Below are 21,613 nucleotides of genomic sequence, written 5' to 3'. Positions count from 1 at the left end.
TAAGATACTTAAAGAAAAAGTTGAAAGCAGAATTTTGATGTATAAGTAGTTACGTCAATGAAAGGCCTGCATCAGTAGAAGGGATGGCGGTGTTAACAGACCAAAAGTATTTAGGGGGATAGAATAGTGGGCCTGATTTCAGTTGCGTATAGACGGTGCCACTCTCCGCTTCGTTAAGTTCGTGCTTTCCACGAGAAAACCGAGTGTAAACAGTATAACCGGTAGGCAAATTAAAATTTTGATATCTTTCATCTTCTTTCTATCGTTACGCTCTTCTTTCTATCGAATTATTTCATCATTCTCTGTACTGTGCAATCTTTCATTCATACTCTCAGGGTGAATTTTACATTTGGTTTCAATTCATCACAAGTGATGTCAACCACTTGTAATTTATCGGTGATCGGTATAGAATGGGTAAAATTTACAAAGATACCGTTTGTAATTCTGTGAAGTTTTAATATTATTATCATAGATGATAATAAGCTAGATGATTACGTATGTAGATATTATACCCTATAGATATACTTAGTATATAGGATATTTTATACTACTATTTTTTGTAGTATCGAAACTAGTATCTTGTTAATATTTTGTTAATATTAATATTAGTAATGTTTTGAACTACCATAATCTAATTCGATTATTACATTATTACAGTTGTCATTATTATACTCGAAGAGGTTCCTAAATTAAGATGAAACACAGCAAAGGGACTTGCTGTGTTAAAAATATAAAATCACCAGCTCTGTAAAAAGAAAACAAAAAAGTGAAAGTTATGAACCTCCAAACATTATGTAGATCTTTTGATAATCGATTAGTTAATATATTACGTATGCTGAGGCCGGTCTGACAGATTAGATACAAACAATAACAAACAAAGAAGAAAATAAAACATACATTTCAAACAGCATCGCTGTAGCAATAACATAAGTTAAATTAAAAATTATAAGTTAAACTAAAAATTAAATTAAATTAAAAATTATAAGTTAAATTAAAAATTCGACAGAATAATATTATATTGAAACTTTGTGTGCGCAGTCGAATTAAACAAATTAGCAAGAATATCAATGACGAAGAAAACTTAAAATTCTTGTATGCACAGACAACTAGTTAATACAGGACGAACAGTCCATGACTCAATTTGACAAAAAAAACAATCTTATTACTTGAAAAGATTCCAGTCGAAAGTCCTTGAACATAGTCCACTTTTTAAAATTAAAATAGTAAACAAACTTAATGGATTTTAAATTAACAAATTTTGACGGGTAACTTAAAGAGAATTTTGAATCGAGAGTTTGGACATTTGAAGATTTGGAACTTTGAAAATTTGGAAATTTAGAAATTTGGGAATTTAAAGATTCAGGGTTTCAGAATTTGGGAATTTAGGAATTTGAAAATTTAGGAATTTGGGGTTTCAAAATTTAGAAATTGAAGAATTTGAAAATTTAAGAATTTGTTGTTTTAGAAATTTATATTTGTAAACACGATCATAACTTATTTAATTTTACAAGTATCTCTAAATTTAATTTTAGAATGATCAGATAACATTTTTCCTTCTCATCTATACAATTATATTGAACTTGCAATTCTTACGAATCATATTTTCGGTCGATTGTTTTCGATGAAATTAATGTTTGATGATCTCTGAATTTTTCGCCATGCACCAGGTGCATGAACTTTCATCCGCGATGCATTTTTTCTTCCGTGAAATTCGGCGAACCGGTTTCGCGAAATCCGAAAGCTCCGAGAGCAGAAAGAAATGGAGCTAACGACGGAGAAAAGACCGAAGGAACGGAGAGAGTTTGTACAGGAAATGTTACACAACAGGGTATAAAGTCATGCTGCAGACAACACGGAAGAACTTTCTTCGATGCCGCTCACGCAATATAGTTATACTTCCATTAACCCAATACAACATGTGCCGCTTCCATTTTCTTTTTCCTTACGTTATCTTGACCGGTATCGGCTGTTATTGATCCTTACTCAAGGACCCGTGTTTCAAGTTTTCCGTTTCCTAACCAAATGACAACCTATTTAATTAATATCCTATTTCAAAATTATTCGTATAATATTTTCGTCAAATTTGTAAATTTAACACTAAATTTACACCTGTAACTTAAGATAAAAAATTAATTGAACGGTTATTTTGGTCGCTAATAGGTTTACTGTAAATTTTATATGCAGGCTACCTAAATTGAATATCTTGCTTATTTTTGTATAACAGGAAAATATCAATAGGAAACATTTTGTTCAAACGAACAAATACGGTGGTTAAGAAATTCTCATTTTTTCGAAGATTTCAAGATCATTAAATTTTTTTAAAATAGCACAATTTAAAAATAGCACAATTTAAAATAGCACAATTTTTTAAATTAGCACAATTTTTATTACTATAATAACTGAGTTCAAAGCGAATGATCTATAATACTATAACCTTCGCCTTTACCTTGACGTGTCAAACAATTTACAAAGCAGGTAACTGATAGACACAGTTAAATAACTGACAGAAAGATAGAACGGAGGAAATTTATTCCGACTTCGTCTACATAAATTATTAAAATTAATAGAAAATCGGTTGAAAGAAAACTGAACGTGGTTTCCGTTAACCGTATTAGCACTAAAATAGGTAAATTGTTATAAACCACGTAACGTAACGATGTCCGCCGAATTGTTTCGATAAATATTTGTTATAGATATCCTTGTCAGCAAATTTGCATTTCAAAGCGCGGTATTTGAAATTTAAATTGGAAAAATCGGTTCGGTAAAGTTTGTTCGTTTTAGTATTCTTATTTAAAAAGGCGCAGACCTTCGGTACTCAGTTGTGAAACTTTTAGTGTGAAACCTGTCAAATTGTGTTTTCAATATGTGTCAAACATTGTGGTAAAAGTTTCGTAACTTTGACAAAGAGGTGAAGTGCGATAGCATTCTTTGCTTTAAACAGAAATATTTGTTGTTGTTGAAATTTTTTAATTAAAATATTAGTGTCGTACATTCTTATTTTTTCTACGAATGTATTATTAAGTGAGGGTTCTTATAGTTGTGTTATTTATTTCATACAGTTTAAGTTTATATAATCTGTTATGCAAAGTTAAATATTTACTATGAGTTATAGATCTTTTTCTGGCAGTCACTGTCATCGAATTCCATACTTTCAGATATACACAAAATTATAAATAATATTTTTTCCAGTGATACAAACATTCCAAAGGTTCCACGTAATCAGTACTTAGTACCTTGTGCTTGTATTGCTTGTATTGTATGCTGCTAAAATTCAGGCAGTGGCTAATCAAAGGTGTCCTCGAATTTTCTTATGCAACAACCTTGTATGGATAAACATGTTCATTAACATATGTCACGCATTACTTTAATACAAAAATTACAATTTACTATTATTATAGTTCACAGAAAATTATAAGTGTTCAAGTGTTTAGTGCATACATTACAACAGATGGGTTTGAAATTTTCTGGGAAACTACAGACTTAAGATTCGAAGGTTTGGCTATATCAGAAGATGAAAATGTATTTTGAAGATTTGTGAACTTGATTTCAGATTTTTCGAACAATGAAAATCAATTTGTACGACTGCTTCGAGCGTATAAAATGTACAATTATACTAACAGTAAGTCTTTCTCGCCAAGTATGTTCCAGGAATATCACAAAAATTAAGCTTTGCAACGTCAAATTAAACTCCTCTGAAATAAAAAGGTTTAAAAGCTCGCAGCAATTTGCGAACAATTAAGGAAAGTAAATTCAGTTAGATTTAATTTTTAACGTTGACAAGGAAGGTGTTGGTAGAACAGTGATTAAATCCATGGAACAGATGGTTCCAACATATTCAATCACGACCCTTCCGATTAAAACGAACTACACAGCTTCAGATTATTTCCTCCTTCGTTAAATATATATTGCATACTTTCACGATAACAATATAGTTTTATTTCACATTTTTTGGTAATGGTACTTTATGAGGGGACGAAGATTAGAGAATTTAGGATTTTAGAAATTTGGAGATTTAGGTGTTTGAGGATTTGGGGATTTGGAAATTTAGCAATTTGGCAATTTGGGAATTTAGGTGTTTAGAAATTCAAAAATTTAGGAATCTGTGAATTTGGGGATTTGAGGTGTTAGGGCATGGGAATTTGTAGATCTGCAAATTTTTAAATTAACACTCTATAAGTCTACTAATTTCAAAAATTGAAAACTGTAAACATTGGGAAAATGAACAAATTTGAAAGTGGATATTTGAAAAATTTTCCTAAAATCAAGGATAAATAATTTCTCCTCTTCCTTACTGAAAAGAAATTTACGTCTAACTTTTACGTGTCCTACAAAGTCCTTTTTATAACGACCCCAGTCCTTTCCAGGGTATCCCTATCCCTCTAACGTTATCTCTATCCTTTCAACGTTATCTTTATCCTTTCAACGATATCTCTATCCTTCTCCAAGTCTTCTCAGCTGCTACCAAATCACCGTATCATCAGGATCCGTATTTTAACCCCCTAACCGAAAAGCAACCCCTACGAGTGTCGGCATCTACTGGTTGTGTCAGCTGTGCCAGCGTTACAGGGTGGTTCGTCGAATCGTCGACATAGCCAGTCGCGACTCTTCTATCGTCACGGAAACTTCTCGATCGAGTATCGCGTGTATATACATAATTCGTTTCGGGCGAAGAGTGAGGGAGAGAGAGCTATAACACGAGAGAAAAACAGGTCAAAGGGTGGTGCGTTTACTAGGTGAAACCTTGAGATGTTCAAATGCGATGTTCAAGAATAAACAATCCCTCGTTCGCGGATTTTTATGATTACTCGTACACGGAATCGGTGATACTCTGTTCGATCTCGAATGATACGAACAAGGAATCGTTACGTCGCGTTCGGCAGGGTGAGTTGCGCAATATGAAAATGAACCCTTTCAGTTTGGTTTCAATTTGATAACTTCGTATGATTTACAAGCTATCAGTGTTATGAAATTGTTTTTAATACTGGCACATTATTGCTCGACTAAAATTATAGCCAAAAGAAAATTTGGGTTATACAACATATGGTACAAGGCGTGCTACGTTTTTAGTGATAAAAAAATAATTGAATGATTGAAGGATAATAAGTAACGTTATTTTTGACACACTCAAGGTAACGCGCGCGAAGTAGAGATTCGATAACAAAACCACCGTGTTCTAAATAATTAAAATTATACGCTATCAGGTCGTTATTACTGTTTTTACTTTTGTGATTAATTATAATATGCAATACTTCAAACGAAGAAATACGATACTTCTTTCTTAATGCGTGAAGCAGCGATAACGAGCGAGTGAAGTATGTGTTCTAATTGAGTAGTATTAATATATTAGCGAAATAAATATAATATTAATGCTGCTCGTAACTTCAAATACTAGACAGAATATTATTTTCGTTAATATATTCGAGTTAATGTAAGTATAGGGATATAGAGAAATGGAGATGTAGAGGAAATATGATCTAGAGATGTAGCAAGATGAGGTGACGTAGACATGAATATGGGGATATAGGGTATAGAGCTATATAATGTAGACTTACAAATATATTAAAACAACATCCACACTTATTTTAACTACCAAACAAAAATTAAAAAGATTAACCGATAGAAAGATGCAGCAGCAATTCAAAACCGATTTACAGAATTAACAATAGATGCTATAATACTCTATTGTCGTAATACGTAAAGAGGAAAATAGGTCGATTTATCGGATAACTGTCCACTTTTTCTTGTCCACTTTCTCTTCCATTCTGAAATTATCGTACGTCAAATAAGCACACTTGAGCGTGCCAGGAAGGAACAAGAGGCAACCTGTTAGATTTTAGATACATGTCTACTCGTTCGCCATAGGTCCGGATCACAATTGACACACTCGCTATCATTCGACAATCATTTTCAATCTGAAATTTGTGCAGTTTTAATTTATTTGGATAAGTATTCGAATATCTCCATATGACATTGCACATGTTAAATTAAATTTTCGCAGCTACTCGTGTTTTATCACCACTCAAATACTTCTAGAATTATCATGTCCGATAAATTATTTGACTAGATATCGAATAAAATGTACATTTTTCTTTGACGTTAAATTGGATTTTGTTATCGATGCGTTCTTTTAATCTATACGTCACGTATGATTCAAAATTGTAACGTAAAATAATATGAATCGAAAAAATAATGTGAATCGAGGTCTCTGACCAGACTATCAAGGTTTTTACTGAAATCTTCGAATTCTCACAAATGACGTCCACGTGCCATATTTCGTTCGCAACGATTACAAAATGTGGAACCAGTAGAATGTATTAATTTCTCATAATTTAACTCGTGGTCAGTCGAGTGTTCCCAGAATTTCCAAAAAAAAGTTTTTCAATGCTAAACGAGTAATGAATAAACAAAACTCATAAATCTATTTTTTATGATCTCTGTAAACACTGAATTCTCACCATTGACTTATCGCGTCTTTTATTTTCTAAGCTACGTATTCTGATAAACTTCAAACATGTTGACCTTGGATATCAGGAATTGTTAATTTTGAATTAATTTACTCCTAAACGCGTGAAAGATATCTTTCACGTATTTATTTACGTTTTGTGACATTCATGTTGTTAGAAAATTTCATATCTGTAAAGTGATGCAAAATTGTTATTATTAACAATTGTTATATTAATACATTTCAGGTACATCAATTACACCTTATTATCATTTCCTGCATTTTTTACATAATTAATTTTGCAATTAAAGATCTTTAAACAACTATTTTGTATAAATAAATTAACTCTTCAAAATAGAGTTATACCTTGGCTAATCATTATGTACTTCAAAATAAAGATTTAATCTATAAAATAAGATTTAACAATACAAAGTCAATGCTTTCAACTAAAAATTGTAACTCAAAAAAATGAGTACAAATAAACTTTATAAGCACGAATAATTCCACTACAGAATGATGACCCTGTACAACTCAGGACATTGATCCGTACAACGTATCAAGGTTTTTTGGTCATCGATATCACAAGTACAGTAAAGTAAATAACTTACAAGAATATACATGAAGTAAAACGATATGAGGATACGATGACGAACGGCATAAAATGGTACGGATTAATAGGTTAATCGTGTATCATCTGTGAAATGTGTGCACGATATGTAGGTTGTGAAATGGAGGAGCGATCAATATCTTGAATGTTCAAGTATGATGTCGATCAATTCTTTAGGAGCACCTGCGTTTTAGCAGCAAAAGCTACAAAACAGATATTTTCAGAGGCATATTTTTCTTGAGCAAAAAAGATATCTCTTTGAAAGGTGATAGTTTATTTAATAATTTTACAGCTAATTTTGTCGTTGAAGTTTGCGGAGTCTACAGCGAAAGTCGATATTATTGACAATATAAGTAGACTCTACTTATGCCTCCCGCTAGGTGATATGTTACATCGTATCACCTCGAGTTGTACTAACATACATTATCAAATTTGTAAGAAAATGTAAAAGTTTAAAAATTTGTAATATGAATTAATATGTATCATAAATGTGTTTGTGAGATAGGTCAGTATTGCGAAGCTGATAAGAAACGATAACCCCTCGTACCACTTGTAAAGAATTATCAATTCGTTTTCTGTAATGCTTCCACTCGAAAAGAAAAAGTCAATCACTCAGAAATGCCATTATCTTTTATGCATCGTATATTAATTTATACGATCGCGATAAGAATCTTCTCCAATCTTATTAGCACTGATCTGCAAAACAGAATCGAATTTCGCGAAGAATAATTGGAATAATTTGTAAGTTATAAAATTTGATAATTTATATATTTCGGAAGCTACATTCGCTAAAAAAACTACAATTTTTAAAATTCTTAGTTCCTAAATTTTTCAAATACAAAATCTCCTAAATTTTGAAACCTGCAGATTTCATACCAGGACAGAAAAAAGTGTTCACAGAAAGTCGTCTTTTGCTGCTTTTATTGTGGGCAATCAATGTAACGAAGACTGACAGATCGTCGAAGAATCTGCTAATATTTAACAGTGATAAGACTACTAAAGCTTCTCGCGTAGCAATCCACTTAGCAAGAGGCGATTTTCACTCTGCTCGATGAAGAAAGCAACTATTCACCTCGTGCGATGTTCCTTCCTTTTAGGACAAGGTTGTCTTGTACTATTTCCTGTAAACCTTCGTCTTATTGCCTGAATAGATTGGCTAATTAAAAATTGAGCCGTGTTACAAAACTATGGTAGCGATACTAGACCAAAGATATTCGATTTTTAATCAAAATGTCAACTTATATACATACCTCCGCATATTCTTGATTTCTGTCAAGGATAATTCCTTTCAAATGAAAATGTGTGACCTCACCAAGTTTTCGACGCAATAAAAATTGCGTTTTAAATTCACTTCTGTTTTTGTGGATGCCCCATAATTATTCAACAAACTTACCAATTATGCTGGTTGTCTTCGAAGGACATATAGGATCAATATATTTTGACGATCATCGACGAATCATATTGACTAATGACTATATTTTAACCTAATAACATTATGCCATTAATGTGTTATTTTATTATGTCATATGTCATGTATATTATATGTTTCGATAATATATACATTGCAACTTTAACGTAAACACAATGTAATCACAGTAATATCTGTATGAGATGTACCATTACATTACAATTGTATATATTTAATTTTGCAAGTATATTTTTTATTTGTATATTGATGAAATTGATACCATTATAATTATCAGTTTTTAGAAAACCATATCTACCTCAATTATTAAAATTATATTCGACCCAAGAACTTTGATCATAAACGTAAGCTAGATAGATGAAAGCATTCTTTAACTGAAACTTTAATAACTGACTCTTTAGTCAAATCAATCATTTGATCAGAATTATTGAATTTTGTAGGCACTGGAGTCAAGTATTGCTTGAAGAATCTTCACAATGGGCCCGGAAAGTGCACAAGCCAGCCCGAAACAAGAAAATAATGAAAGGTTCATCAACGGCAATTCCATCGATGAATTTTTTGCGGACTCGGTTGTGATGATAACTGGGGCGACCGGTTTCGTGGGGAAAGCTCTTGTGGAGAAATTGCTTCGAGCCTGTCCACGTTTGGCCATGATTTTCATCCTAATTCGTCCGAAACGTGACCAAACGATCGAACAGCGATTTAAAAACTACCTGCAGGAACCGGTATGCAAATTACATACTTCATCATCCTTATCTAACTCCGGTATTTGATATTTCTCGATAGATTACTCCGATTTGAATAATCTTATTTAGAGGAGGAATTATAATTCGTTAACCCCTTATATCTTTGCGATACTGATGAAATATGCAGAAACTGTGTATCAAAAATTATTATGGAAAAATAAGTAATGTAAAGATAAGTAAAGTGTTATTGCAGAGATTAGAAATGTAATAGGAATGCAAAGAAAATTGTTAAATTTACGATGAAGAATTAGATTAATGGAGTATTTTGCTATCGAGCACATAGCATCTGATCACGAGAAAGATGTGAAAGTTTGAACGTAACATTCAGGTAATCACGATACACTGTTGAATAACACTTTCCTCGGAAGTATCAACTCGAACATTTACGTAGACAGACTTAGAGTTCATTTACGTGGAGTTCATTTACGAAGTCAACAGGATTGTGGATGCACTCTATTTTTACGATGTCTAAGCATAAACAACAGTTTTACAAATTTTCTAACTGGGATTCAGTCGAAAACTACTGAATCAATTTTAATTAAATCTGCCCAGTTTGGTTACAATTTTCATCTTTTCATCATTTCATTTTGATATCGCAGACGAGTTTAAAATTGTAAAATTACATCCTGCTAACTAGGATATATGTATATTTTTGAACTGCAGTAATTAACCTAGTAATTAACCTAGCCATTAAAATTGTAATGAACGAGTAATTCAATTCATGAGAAAATTGAGACGCACAGTAATTCAGCTACTCATGAATAAAAACTAGAAAACTGTATAAATATTGCATGACAAGTACTGTTACACCAATTGAATGTTCAAAATATCAGAAAACTTTTTGCTTTCATTTTTTGTACAGAATATAAACATGAAAATGAATATTGTTTATCGTTAATTTTACATGCGAAGATAGATTACCAAGATAAAAACATTGACCTCGTAATTATATAAAACGCCACTTACTGCGAGATATTCTACACATTAAATATAAATATCGTAGAAAAAATTATTATGAATACATTTAACGAGAACGTGATCTTTTACAGGTATTCGATAAAATTCGTCCGACAAATCTTTTGAACAAAGTGCGTCCTATCAAGGGCGACGTTGCCCAACATGATCTGGGTATATCACCAGAAGACAGAAAGCTGCTAATAGAAAAGGTGAATATACTGTTTCATAGTGCTGCCACGGTGAGATTCGATGAGCCATTGAAAGTGGCCGTGAATTTGAATACAAAAGGCACCGATCGTATCATACAACTCTGCAAATCGATGAAAAATTTGGTTAGTCTCATCCACGTTAGCACAGCGTACTGTAATCCGGATCGAAAAGAAATCAAGGAAGTCATCTATCCGTAAGCATTCTCAAATTTTTAAATTTCCACAAGTACCCGAATCCTCAAATTCTGAAATTTTCACATTTCTGAATAACACTGATTTATCAAACTCTAAAACTATCACATTCTCCAAGTTCCAGATTTTCTACATCAAGTCTTCGAGTTTTCAAATCTTCAAATTTCGCAAATTTATAAATTCTAAAGACTCGAATTCCTTAAATCCTGAAATTCTCCAAATCCTTCCCCAAATTCCCGAATTCGTCTCAGGGAAAATTTTTTTCCTCCCATGTACACTCCCATTTAAAACTTCACCCATAGCGACTCTAGGATATATGTAATATTCATTTATTATTAATGATATCGCAGCACACGGGTGAAACCTTGGACGATGATCGATATGTGCGAAAGCCTGGACAGTAGTATACTCGATGTTCTTGAGAACAAAATTTTAGAGCATCACCCGAACACGTACACCTTCACGAAAGGTTTGGGGGAACAAATAATACTGGATAATGCAAAGGATTTGCCAATGGCAATCGTGCGACCGAGCATTATTGGATCCGCGGATAAGGAACCAACTCCTGGTTGGGTGGACGGTGTATTCGGAATAACAGGTATTTCCGCTTAAAATAAATTACTTGTTCGAAAAAATTATAGAGCAATATTTGGATTGTACTCGTAATTTGAGAGTTTAGGAATTTGGGGAGTTGGACGCATCAGAAATTTTAGGGTAATTTTCAGGAACTTAACCGTTTTAGTGCCACGCAGCGCGATCGCGCTGTTCGCATACTGTGGTGAACCGTGTCGCTATTTTTGATGACGATCGTCAATTTTTGTCGCGAGTCTGTCGAGAGTTTCCTCTCGTAATTACAAATTTTCTTTCAAATAATCGTAAACAACCTGCATAATTAGCTGTCTTTCTTTAACACATTGAGTCCCAAGGTTTATTTTTAACAATATTTAAAAATTGCCTATCAATCTAAAGCGCGAGTGCGCCGAGCGGCATATTTCGACGAAAAAAAAGAGCGGCGCGACCGCGTCGATCGGCATTATTCGCAGATAAATGAAGGAAGCGCTATCGCGCTTCATGGCACAATTCGACATGGATTTTTAAAAACCTCTGGCACTAAAACGGTTAAGTACTAGGCAATTTGTAAACTTAGAAATTTTGATTTCTGGGAATGATTTAGGAATCTAAAATTCGTTGTAAATTTCAAGTATTTTCAAATATATTAATTGTGATAATTTGATATATTTTTCAGCTATGGTCTTGAAAGTCGGCACCGGTAACGTAACATCGCTTCTGTGTAATCCGAAGTTGAGGGTGGATCTTATACCTGTTGATATCGTTGTGGATACTTTAATATGCGCCGCGTGGCACAGTTCAATGCAACAAAGTAATATGACTAAAGTTTACAACTGCACGACTGGATCGAATCATCTCAGGTAATATTCATTATGCAGATAATTTAAATATTTCCACCCACTAATTTTATCTTATCTTTATTGCAAAATATAAAATCCAACTAACCAATTGTATCGATGTTTTTCGCTAAAAGTCAAATATTTGAACTACAAAAATTCAAAATTACCAAATCTTCAAATTTCTAAATTTCTATATTACCCTATTATTATTTTGTCATTTTCAGTTGGGGTACCTTGAACGATGGCATTGTAAAATACTCCATCGAAACACCATCGAATTATATAATGTGGTATCCATGCAGTATATGCAGAACGAACAGATTTATTCACAATGTTTCGACGATCTCTCTGCGAGTGTTACCTGCCCTCGTGACCGATATATTTGTGAGGCTCACAGGTGGTACGCCAAAGTACGTATCGATTCGTTTACAGTAGTAACTGTATCCCAAACTTTATCCTTTGACAGTTATGAAAATTGGTATAGTGACTCATTATTTTTGGACACCTTGGACTATTGGTGTACATAGGGTAATCGTAACATTTGTGACCATTTCTAATATCATTCACTAACAACAAGACATAACTACAAATAAAATGCGTTAAAACACATTACTGTACTTTAACGTTAATTCGTTTAATCATCATAATTTCAGACTGATGAAAAGAATGGAGAGCGTTAAACGCATTGCCAGATCAACAGAATTCTTCCGAGTAAACGAATGGACGTTCCATAACGATAACGTGATCGATATGGCGAAGAAACTGAAGTCATTGAAAGATGGCAATAATTTCACTGTGACCACGGAAGGTCTGAATTGGGAGTCTTATATACGAAACTACGTCTTAGGAGTCAGAAAATACGTTCTGAAGGATACTCCCGATTCACTAAAAGAGGCTCGCAGTAGGCTGCATGTGTACGTATAATTAAGATTAGGGTGTATACAGAAAGAGTGTTAACTTTTATATGGAGAATTTGTGTATTTCAATATTCTGACATTTTTAAACTTAAAAATTTCATATTGTTCTCGATAATTCAATATTGATCTCATTTTTGTCTGTATTAAGTTCCATCGTGAACGTCAATGTCCGTGAACTTTTTGACAAGCACTACCGTGGACCCTCTACAGTAGTAAAAGAAAAATGGTGAAAGACCTTTAAAATCCATTTATGATCGTAATAGCTCTTATGAAAGAATTCTATCCATATAAGTGTTGACATTTTCTTCTCCCGTATAATAAATATTATGTTGAATATTTGGATATTTTGTGATTTCAGTGAACATTTTGTTAATTTCAGATTCCATTGGTTACATCGACTCACCAAAGTATTCAGCGTACTCGCTGTGCTAATGATAATAATGCGCATTAGTCACTGACGTTTGCTGAAACAATGATGTTACTTCCGTATATGTTAAAGCTGAATACCTATCGAAGTAGGCATCATCGTCTATTTTGTCTCGATAACTCGATCGCGTAATTTCGTATTATTCCCATCAGTACTGATCAAATGGAACAAATACATTACCATAACTTGCCTGTCGATGACTTAAAAATTTAGTTAAACATTTTTACGTACGCGCGATTTACTTGTAAGACATTAAGTAATTTAGTAAGTAATTTAGTTACGGGACCCTCCAATTTTGAAAAAATCCTCCTGCCTAAAAGATCAGAAGAGTTTTTATGTAGAATAGAGAAACGATAGAGAACTATTTTCAGTGACTGAATCATTTTTTTATCGATGAAACACGTGTGTAATTTTATACTACGGTACTAATTGTAACGAAACCTCGTTGTAACACAATGAAAACAAAATTTGAGCACGAACCAAAATGTATTTAGGAATCTTTCGATATCAGGGGGTCTGGCCGAATAAGGTACTCGAATGTGCCCTTCTGTCAGATGAAGCATCCTATCTCCATGGGGGTAGTAAAAGGGAAAAAACGAAATTCCAATTTTTGGCCAATTCTTCCTATTTAATTTTGCACGAAGATTCTGAAAAAGTTCTGAAACATTGAGATCCACATAGCGCATATTATAGAATTTTTTCAGAATTTTTGATCGCAAAATATGGTCGCACGAATGCCAATCTATTTAAGATTACCTAATAAATATACTAATAAAAAAAGGCAGGCATATTCGAAGCGGAAAATACTTTTTCAAAGAAATATATCGGCATCGAAGAGTCATCGAAAATAAAAATTCTAAGATAAAAAATTTTAATGTACGCTTATCATTTTAAGATAAAAAAATCTGAAAAAATTTTATAATGTACGCTATATGGACCTCAATGTTTCAGAATTTTTTCAGAATCTTCGTGCAAAATTAAATAGGAAAAATGGGCCAAAAATCGGAATTTCGTTTTTTCCCTCTTACTATTTTCACGGATGAAATAAGGTGTTTCATCTGGCAGAGGGGCACGTTGAACTACCTTATTCGGCCAGACCCTTTTGTATACTGCGTAATGCATGTGAGTGGTGTGGGAATACTTACAAATTTTAGAAGGCGTAAATAGGTGTTCGTGGAGCGCTAAAGCACTCTGCTCATGGCGCGATATACAAGACAGTTATCAAACACTTTATTTTTACTTGAGGAATGTTAGGAAAAATCGTGTGATCAAGTTGGTACTCGATATTTACCTCGGAAATCGCGCGACTTCGGCTGATTCCCCCTTCGCTGGAATTTGGGTTCTCCCCCTGGGTCATCCCTGGTCCTTCCCTGGTCGAACGGTGGTGGTGTCCGTCCCGTCCGGTGGTGTCTCCTTCTCCTGGTCCTGGTCGTGCATACATGTTAAGGGAAAGAGTGGATCCAGAGAATCTGCGAAAATACAACCCGTGTTGACGAGGCTAGGCAACCATCGAGTTTATGATGCTCTTGCATAGGCATTGCATCGCGAGAGATCTGCTAATTTCTCAACTTCGAACGTGACTTTGATCCTTGAGAATTAGGAGATCTCTCACGATGCAGCACCTATTCAATGTAATAAATTAGACTCTTGTGATTTTCTAACTGACTTATTCTCTGGCCCCTTATCTTTCCCTCGTTCGCTCGCCCATGGCGAATATTGTAGACAATGAATTTCTGAACGCTGTATATACTTGTTTGGTTGGTTTGAATCTTGCTCTGTTTCAGAATTATTAAATAAGAAAGGCGTAATCTCCACGCGGTTTTATAGTCAAAGCCATGCGATAGCGTTACACTATGTAATCATTATTTTTTCAACAAAAATCAAAGTTTTAAGGGAACAAATGTTTAGACAGTTTTTTAAACGTATCATGAAAATAATTAAATTGTTTACGCTTTATAATGTTCGAAAGTAAAATATATAAAAATACGAGGCCAAGTTTAAAAAATGCGACATATATCTCAGCGATTCACCGTCCAATTATTAACAATATAAGATTTCCTAACGAAATATATTCGTTTTTATAAAACGGGAATATTTTTTACATACACTTCTACTTGCGATCAATGTTCTTGTCATGCACGCTTTTGTAATCACGATTGGATCAATTCGTCGAATGAAAAGGAGATGATCCTCAATTGTAAACTTCTTAGATAATGTTCGACAATAAAGACAAATAATTATTATAATAGTGACTATGTTTCAAGAATGTATCGAGCCGCAACTCGTTACATTGTAAACTTTTTTTAAAAAATACAAGTCTGAGTAGGTTTGTTATAGTTTTGAGACAGCAATACTGAATAATGTTAATGTATAAAGAAAATGTTCGCAATATATTCCGTGGGACGATTGTGTGCTTTGAACAGTTTACACACTATATTGAATCTTCCCGGTAATATAAGGAATAACATTGGAATAGAAGAATTTTTTGTTCCCACATATGTTTCCTTTTAAAAAAAGGAGCTTGTTTGCAAAATTTGTCCAGAATCGAAACATGACAGTATTCCAAAGTTTCGCCTAAAATTTATAGTAGTTTGGTAAAGTCTAGACATTTTAAAGTTAATTACTTTCGCTCTCCGATGTAATTTGATATTTTTTATATTTATTTTATATTTTTTTTTTTAATACTAGTGGCGCCATCTCTCCGGCGAACAGGGTGAACTACACGCCCTGGAAACACTACTTCGATTAGTTCCTACGTTCTGCCGCTAGGTGGCATAAATAAAATCCTGTGGTGATCATCGGAGTCGTCGTCGGTCATAAGGAATTCTATTTTCAAGCCGTCGATAAAGAAGAATTTTATTTGTATTTGATATTCAATTTTATTTATGTTCAATTATATTTTTAAAAGAAAAACGTTCGTTATTCATTCCATAATCAAATCTGAATTCAGAACCACGTATTTTAAAATCAATTTTAATAAATCAGTTAGTTTTAAAAGTTATAATTAATTGACTATTTTAAATATAGAAAAACAAACTCTATACTCCGCCAATAAAATAAAATATTAGTCGATTTTGACTAGATAATTATCAGAAATCTTGCTTTAATTGAGCTTCTATCAGCTTCACGGTCTTTTCTAATAATTTCAGTAAAATTCAAGTTTATATTATCTGTACCAAACAAGGGAACTTACCTCCTAGAAAGAGACAGAGGACCCGACCAATTTAACTGAATTTAACGGAAGACGATACACGTGGCGCTGTGCAGTGGCAATGTGGAGAACTAACGAAACTACAGTTTCAAAAACGTGTAGTTCAACCGGTTCGCCGGAGAGATGGCGCTTGTACTATTTTCGTTGATGACGTCACTTTTTTAAAAACCGCGCTTAAATTTGCATTTTTAACAATATATAAGAATGAAACTTTTCGAAAAATATGAAACTATTATGTGTTTAAAACGATTCGCACACTGTACTGAATCTCTTCGGTTATAAGTAATTACAAAAAATTACATGAAAATAAATTTGAATAGAATAATTCATAGATAATTTACAAGATATGAGAAAGTTATAAAAATAATGAATTACAATAATTAATTTATATAATAATGAGTTACAATGAAATATATCTGCTAGAATGAGTTAATAAAAACAACGAATTTGAATAGTTACAACAACAATTTTATAAATAAATAATTAAAAAATTATTAATTACAATAAAATATATCGTAATGTATTAATTAACAATCATTTCGCAACATATCTGCAAGAATAAGTTAGAAAAAATGATAAATTTAAATAGTTGTAACAATAAATTTGTTAATAAACAATCGAAAAATATAAAATTATAACAAAATTAGCGTTAGAATAATTAAACGACATCCAATCAGAATGATTGCGCGCTATTGGTGGATTATACAATGTCTAATTGGCTGCTGTAAACTACCAATGGTTGTTGTACTCGAGGAGGTCAAACGTGTTCAGTCGTGTTTCGGCAGTCGAGGAGATCGGACGAGTGCTGTCAACATTTACCGGTACGAGTCAAGGATTTACTTAACCGATACTGTACTTGTCCCTGTGTTACCTAATGTGCTTTAATAAGTGTTTTGTGTGCTTTAACAAATATTTTTTAATAAATATGGGGGTGTATTAATAAATTTTATGGTGTGATTCTACAAGTGTCAGTGACTTTAACAGTGTGTTACCTGCATGCATATACGGATATAATAGTGTACCTAGTGTATTATTACTAGTGTTTAATGTGCTTTAATTAATATTTTTTATTAAATATGGGGGTGTATTAATAAATTTTATGGTGTAATTCTACAAGTGTCAGTGACTTTAACAGCGTGTTACCTGCATGCATATACGGATATATTACTGTACCTAGTGTATTATTACTAGTATTTAGTGTGCTTTAATTAATATTTTTTATTAAATATGGGGGTGTATTAATAAATTTTATGGTGTGGTTCTACAAGTGTCAGTGACTTTACCTGTGTGTTTTCTTAAGTGATTGTGCACGTGTATACGAATACATTAGTATGTTTTATGGTGCGGTTATTTAACTGTTTTATTAATTTTTTAGTGTTTTAATTTATTTTGTGGATGATTATTTAAATGTTTTTACTAACTGTTAGTGGGTATTAGTGCACTTTATGCAACGGTTATTTAAGTATTTTAACAAACGGTTACTAATGGTTTAATGTATTTTTTGAAACGGTTATTTAAGGGTATTGGCATACTGTTACTAGTGCTTTAGTGTACTTTATATAGTGATTATTTAAATGTTTTTACAAACGATTACTAATATTTTAATGTACTTTATGTAGTAGTTATTTAAATGTTTTGGCAAATTGTTACTGGTGTTTAAAGTGTAGTTAGCTACATGTTCCGGTATATTTTTGCAAACGTTTTAACATGTTCTACAAATAAAATTACCCAAGTATTTTGACATACATTTTGAAAAGTTTTACAATATTTCACGGTGTTACTATTGACAAACGTTTGCAAATTTATAACCGAATTCTGTAATGTAGTTATTGTACTTCTGCATGTTAATCAAAATGCAAATCGATAAAAACAGTTTATTAATCGTTGTGTTCATTTGATGATTACAGAAGGGCACCAACTTCACGAACAAACCGCCAAATCCAAATCTGATGAAAGCAGCCAAACAATCAATCAGTCAACCAAGCAGCCAAGCAGACAATCAACCAAGCAGTCAATCAATCAGATGCGTTGCCGGTAAAACGATCGCAGTGATGCAAGTCAACGATCGGTGAGTTGCATGCTTTACGGTTCCTCCGGTTCCCATCATGTCGTAGGACGAATGGTCCGAAGCGACACGGGAACTGGTTGTATTTTATATTTTTGAGCGAGCATAGTGACCACGACTGTACGATCGTGCAAAATTCGTACAAACTGTTTATTATATTTATTAGCTCAGGTCAGGGATTTCTTGTACATCGCGTTTTAACTTAACTTCTTTACGAATCAAATTAAAATTAATTCACAGAAGTCGGATGACCCTCCGACTTCGTAGTAGTTCAATTATAGATTCATTTTCAATTCTTTTTGTACGCGTATCGACTCTTTTTAAATATACATATGTACAAGAAAGTTTCGCGATAAACAGATTTTGATATCAAAGTTAATTATGAATGTATTTGATCATTTAGTATATTTACTTTGATATTAAAAATCTGTTGAGAATGAAACAATCGATACTTATATTTTTGCAAAGTGTTCTCCATTTTCCATTTTGAAAGTTTAGAGTCAATTTTTTGGGAGACACTTTATTAGTATGTTTCTAATTGTGTTTTTTAGCTCAGGATTTTCAGCACACATGAAGAAAACTGGTAGGTCAAAATGTGGCCGTGTTTATTTTTATGCTCTAAACTCATGCGCGTGCTTAGATGCTCTCGCATGGGTTAGGGCAGGTGGACACGGTTCAGTTTTAAGATGTTTTGGCGATCGACAAATTGACAGTGAATTATCGACACAAGTTACACGTGTGTGTGTGTGTGTGGTTAGGTCGTGGATCTTGTGTCGATTACAAACTATAGAATCATTCTAAAAATTTTGCAAAATTTTATTTAAAGATGCATGCAAAATGCAATTAGAGTCATTTGAAAATTATATAAATTGAATAAGTTACAAAATTGTATGAGTAGTTAAAATTATTACATGTACATATTGCATTGAATATTCGAAAGAGTACGAAAATGAAATATGTTCAATGTTCACTGTCGATTGTCGATCGATTTCAGCAAAAAGGTATGAACTTAGAGTGTGAATGTTGTATTGAACTCGGGTGTCAGAGACGTCCCGGGACGTACTCCCTAGAATTAGGCTTTTTTGCACCCGGGTGGTATGTGTGAGAACCGTGGAGTGTGTTTTTGTGAGAATGGACTTTGCAATTTTTTAAATATAGCGATAGGCAGGCAGGTAGCTTACTTCTGGTGTGATTGAGTTAGTTTTAAGTAGGTAGGGCCAGAGCAAGCTTTCATGTTTCTCTGTCCTCCTCTCTCACACGTGAAATGCTTGCATCTGGGGGGTTTACGAAAAATCGAGAAGAGAAAAATTAAATATGAATATATTTAATATCTCTTGAACTCGATTGTTCGTTCAGGCCAGTCCTTTTAGTTTGTAAGTGCAGTGAAATAAAATAGTCTGCTCGGACATTCTTTTGCGGGCAGCGCATTCTAAGAATCGCTGGTCGTATATCTTTCTATTTTGAGTAATTTTTCTTTCTTAAAAAACTAACTTATTATATATATTACATAAAATTTCGATTTTGTTATCGATCGAAATAAATGGATAGTGGTGCAATTTTATTTTTATAAAACTATCTGATATCTGTTTATGAAGATTGATAGCGAAATTGAAAATTTATGTAATTGAAAACTAAGAATGTCCGAGTTACCATAAAATTTCGCCAGTGATTTTTGTAAGGCTTTGCCGAAGAAAGAAGAGGCTATATGCCGAAGAGCCCCGGCAAAAATTGCCAAAGAAGAGGGGAACTATTAATGGCTGTCCATCTTAAGATGGAGAGTCATTTTGTCACTATGCTCGCTATTATTTCCTTGTGTTTTACAGGTATTTTTTTGAACGATACAAAATGTATCGTTTTGCTCGAATTTTTACGAGCAAAGCCACCCGCGATTTTTATGCCCTCCCAATTAAATTTCGAGATTAGAAATTTTTGCATAACTTCGCGATTAAATTTTGAGATTAGAGATTTTTGTGTCCCTTCGCGATTCGAGATTTTTATGCCCGCCCAATTAAATTTCGAGATTTTTATACCTTCGCGATTAAATTTCGAGATTAGAGATTTTTGCATGACTTCACGATTAAATTTCGAGATTAGAGATTTTTGTATCCCTTCGCGATTCGAGATTTTTATACCCTCGCGATTAAATTTTGAGATTAGAGATACATATTTGTATCCCTTCACGATTATATTACGAAATTAGAGATTTTTGTGTCCCTTCGCGATTAAATTTCGAGATTAAAGATTTTTATATCCCTTCGCGACTTTATTTCGAGCTTCGAGATTTGTATATCTCTTCACGATTTTAATTTCCCCAAATTTTATATGTTAATTATTTTTCTCTGTTTCAGGAATTGATTTTGAATAAATTGTTTTATTGTTGAGTGATCTTAAATTCGTAATTTGTATTGTGTTTTCTATTTCTCGATAATGTCGTTTCACTTCTTCTCGCACAATTTTATAGGTTAATCAAATTTTGCATGTTTCAGACTTAATTTTTTGGTATATTATGTTGTTCTCTCTTTTCAAATCCGCAATTTTCATTGCGTTTTCTATTTTTCGAAATTTTGGTAAGAAATGAAATTTTTGTCCTCCACCCCCAATTTTCTATGTTAATAAAATTTTGTCTGTTTCAGAATTTAATTATAAGTAAGTAATGAAATCACTCATTTTTGTCTTAAGTACCATTATCTGTTTCAGATTTTTATTTTATGTAAGTAATGAAATAATTTATGTTTGTCTTAATTATTTTTATCTGTTTCAGATTTTTACTTTATGAAAGTAACGAAATGATTTATATTTATCTTAATAACTTTTGTCTGTTTCAGAATTTAATTTTTGGTAAGTTCTTACATTGTTCTCTCTTCTCAAATTTCTGTGTTAATAAATTTTCGTATGTTTCAGAATGTAATTTTTGGTAAGTTCTATTTATTGCATTAGTTTTACACTAATTCCGAGCTGTGGGAGGAAGGGTGGGCTCGGGCGCAGGTTTTTCGTCACAAATTGTG

General features: G+C 32.9%; 1 protein-coding gene across 2 annotated transcripts; it reads left to right on the top strand.

Annotated features, from left to right (window-relative positions):
* The first annotated feature begins 113 nt into the window (after window positions 1–113).
* On the top strand, window positions 114–15,578 carry LOC100878698 (putative fatty acyl-CoA reductase CG5065). Of its 2 annotated transcripts, none has more exons than XM_012279182.2 (8): window positions 114–221; window positions 8,916–9,200; window positions 10,271–10,581; window positions 10,930–11,177; window positions 11,826–12,009; window positions 12,213–12,398; window positions 12,642–12,902; window positions 13,285–15,578. In XM_012279182.2, the coding sequence occupies exons 2-8, from the start codon at window positions 8,952–8,954 to the stop codon at window positions 13,361–13,363; spliced, it is 1,518 nt and encodes a 505-aa protein (XP_012134572.2). In that variant the 5' UTR covers window positions 114–221; window positions 8,916–8,951; the 3' UTR covers window positions 13,364–15,578. The 2 variants fall into 2 exon arrangements, with proteins under 2 accessions (XP_012134572.2, XP_012134573.2); XM_012279183.2 differs by lacking the exon at window positions 114–221 and adding an exon at window positions 4,613–4,881.
* The last annotated feature ends 6,035 nt before the right edge of the window (window positions 15,579–21,613 follow it).

Source organism: Megachile rotundata, chromosome 1, assembly GCF_050947335.1.
Source record: "Megachile rotundata isolate GNS110a chromosome 1, iyMegRotu1, whole genome shotgun sequence".
Taxonomy (NCBI): domain Eukaryota; kingdom Metazoa; phylum Arthropoda; class Insecta; order Hymenoptera; family Megachilidae; genus Megachile; species Megachile rotundata.
Note: the sequence above shows the minus strand (reverse complement) of the source record. Positions and strands in the feature narration are given on the sequence as shown.